The 2,917-nt window shown below is 44.1% G+C and overlaps 1 protein-coding gene across 1 annotated transcript in view; it reads left to right on the top strand.

Moving 5' to 3' along the window:
• Positions 1-2,911, top strand: part of cldn7a (claudin 7a) — a 5,508-nt gene extending 2,597 nt beyond the window's left edge. The window contains exons 2-4 of the mRNA XM_023396618.2: positions 569-733; positions 1,531-1,615; positions 2,741-2,911. Of these exons, the coding sequence (XP_023252386.1) occupies positions 569-733; positions 1,531-1,615; positions 2,741-2,909 (419 nt within the window). The 3' untranslated portion in view covers positions 2,910-2,911. The remainder of the gene's footprint in view (positions 1-568; positions 734-1,530; positions 1,616-2,740) is intronic.
• Positions 2,912-2,917: the final 6 nt, after the last annotated feature.

Here is a 2,917-nt window from a genome sequence, read left to right as displayed (position 1 = left end):
CACCCTGTGATAGGTTTATAGTGTCAGGGAGGGGGGGGGCTGGATGAGGATCGTGACAGTAGTATTTCAGCAGGCCTCCACCTCTCTAACAGCAACAGATGGGACAGTGGAAAAAAAGAGTGTGAGATGTGGGTGTTTTTTTCTTTCTTTCTTTCTGATTGTGTGTGTGTGTGTGTGTGTGTGTGTGTGTGTGTGTGTGTGTGTGTGTGTGTTCATGTGTATCCCATGGTTTCTCTTCCAGGAAAAGCTCACATTAAAGTGTCCTGACAGGGTGATGTTAATGTAATTCACAACCTCGGGACACTCTCATAAAGCCTCCTTGATAGATCGAGGACGGTTTATGAGTCGTTCCTGATCATTTTCCCGTTCGTGCCTCCAGATTTGCACTTTTACAGATAAGATTGATTATTTGACTCCATGTGCTCTTTGTGGTTTTGCAAAGTTCCCACATTCCAGCAAACAAAAGGACATGTATTCGCTGCCTCCCCGGACAGAGCCAACACACACACTTCCTGTACTCCTCTTCACCGTAATCATTACTTGTTTCCGTCTCTCCCGTCTTCTCCAGGTTCCCTTCAGGCAACTCGTGCCTTGATGATAGTTGGCATCATCGTGTCCATCGCGGGGTTGGGCGTGGCCTGTATGGGAATGAAGTGCACCACCTGCGGAGGGAGCGACAAACTACGCAAGTCCCGCGTCGCCATGACGGGAGGAATCATCCTCCTAGTGGGCGGTGAGGATGGAAGTGCTCCTTACAGTTTTCGCTGATTTCCCTGTTATTGATGATTGATGTGAGAGAAATTCAATTACAGGTCGATGATGAATTAAAGGGGAAAACCAACAGAGAGGTGTCGTTCCACCGCGAGCTGCCAGAACAGCTTCCACGTGTGGAGCGCCTCTGGAGGGACACCAAGTCTTCCATCATATACTCCTTCATTTGATGTTCGGATGATGCTGATGGGGAGAAAAATATTCAGGTTTTTCAGCTGGGCGGAGACCAAGTGACCGTGAAGGCTCATCAAACCACTCAGCGAAGACCAACTCTGTACTGAAGCATCTGCATTTATTATATTCCTTTAATTAGGCACCCGTACGTGTCTGATATTTTACTCAGGCTATTTGAGCTTTTAATATACAATACAAACCTGGTTCCATACTATTTCACACCAAAACTCCACCTCATCATCACAGCATCTTAGATCTCCTGCACATCATACAATAGGTAGGAGGAAGTTTGATCCCCCAGTCCAAAAGCTCTCCGCCCACTCCCCTGCTCCGGCCCCTCAGAGGTCGTCAGACTGAATGAGACCAGAACTCCTGGCACTGATTCTGACATAAGGGCTCTAACTGGCTCTGAGGAGAAACACTAAAAGCTAATTGTGCTGCAGTCAGTGGCGAGCCGCCTGGTGACTATAAAGGGGGGATAAAAGCATGTCTGCGCTCTCAGGTTTTGATGATGTGCTGATGGACTGATTGATCTTTGTTGTTGACTTTCTTTTTCTCTCTCTCTCTGTCTCTCTCTCCTCACAGGGCTTTGTGCCATCGTGGCGTGCTCCTGGTTTGCTCATAATGTCATCCGGGCTTTCTATAATCCCTACACTCCTGTCAACACCAAGTACGTAACACAAACACCACGCTCTATTCAAGGCCTGTAACAAAAGAAATAGTTTAGGAAATTGCTAACTCACATATTTTTTTGAGTTAGATGAGAAGATCAATACCACTGTCGTATCTGTCTGTTAAATGTACAGCTAAAGGAAGGAGGTACTTAGCTTAGCATAAAGACTGGAAAGAGGGTGAAACAGCCAGTAGTAGGTTGTATTTTCCAAACTATTCTTTTAAGCATTATTTTGGAGAAAGAGTACTTTATTTGAATATTTAAATTTCTTCTCCTCCACTGTATCAGCAGGAAATATTGTACATTTTACCATTTGAGAGCTTTTGTTACTTTGCAGATTCACGTCTTCCATATAAAACACGATCACCTGATCATATATGCTTTTATACAGCTGAAACAATACATATATATATACAGTGCTTAAAAAGTGCCCTACCTCATCTACCTTACATTAAATCCATCATATACATTAACGAGTCAGTGATAAAATCTAAATGATATAATATAGATATTAATGCAAAACTCTTTAGGGACCATTATGAATTAATAACTGATTTACTGAAGTCTAATTTTGAATTCAGGCCTTTGATATTGTATTGCTACTTAACCTCCTAGGACCTGGCGTCCACATATGTGGACCTCACATTTTGGGTTCTCTAGACCACAATACTAACTTTTTCTCAACAAGGGCCTGGTGACCACATATGAGGATATTATACTGCCACTCAGTAATCGAAATGTAAAACTAATGTCCTCATATGTGGACATCATTTTTCTCAGGTCCCAATCGGCCTAAATAGCAAAGAGAAATTAAAAATGCACGCCATGCAAGAGTTCGGGTCTTAGGAGGTTAAAGCGTCACTATGTAACTTTTGGAAAAAAAAAGAAATAACACTCTCTTATTCTTATGAATGAAAAGTTGTATTCATAAGCAAACTCATCCTTCCTGAATTCAAAAAGACCAGATTGCATCTTTCACCATTTCAAGTTTCTGTGGGAACGTTTGCGAAGGTCTAGTGAGAAATGTAGTTTTCACCTCTCCAGTGGTTCGGTTCATCTCTGTGAATCCTAAGTTCACTTTTGTGAGTTTAACCCGTCGGTATTGTCTCACTCCTCTGCCAGATTCGAGTTCGGCGCGGCCATCTTCATCGCGTGGGGCGGCTCCCTCCTAGACGTCCTGGGCGGGGCCATGTTGGCTGCTTCCTGTCCGAGAAAGAAGCAGGTATCCAAATATCCGCCCATGGCCAGTTCCCGCTCCGGCCCTCCGAGCAGCACGAAGGAATACGTCTGAGAGCGTCC

The sequence above is a fragment of the Seriola lalandi genome, unplaced genomic scaffold (genome assembly GCF_002814215.2).
Source record: "Seriola lalandi dorsalis isolate HSWRI2012SDOR001 ecotype SW California unplaced genomic scaffold, Sedor1 jcf7180002054979, whole genome shotgun sequence".
NCBI classification, from domain to species: domain Eukaryota; kingdom Metazoa; phylum Chordata; class Actinopteri; order Carangiformes; family Carangidae; genus Seriola; species Seriola lalandi.
The sequence above is the reverse complement of the archived record's forward strand: the minus strand, read 5'-3'. Positions and strand labels throughout refer to the sequence as shown.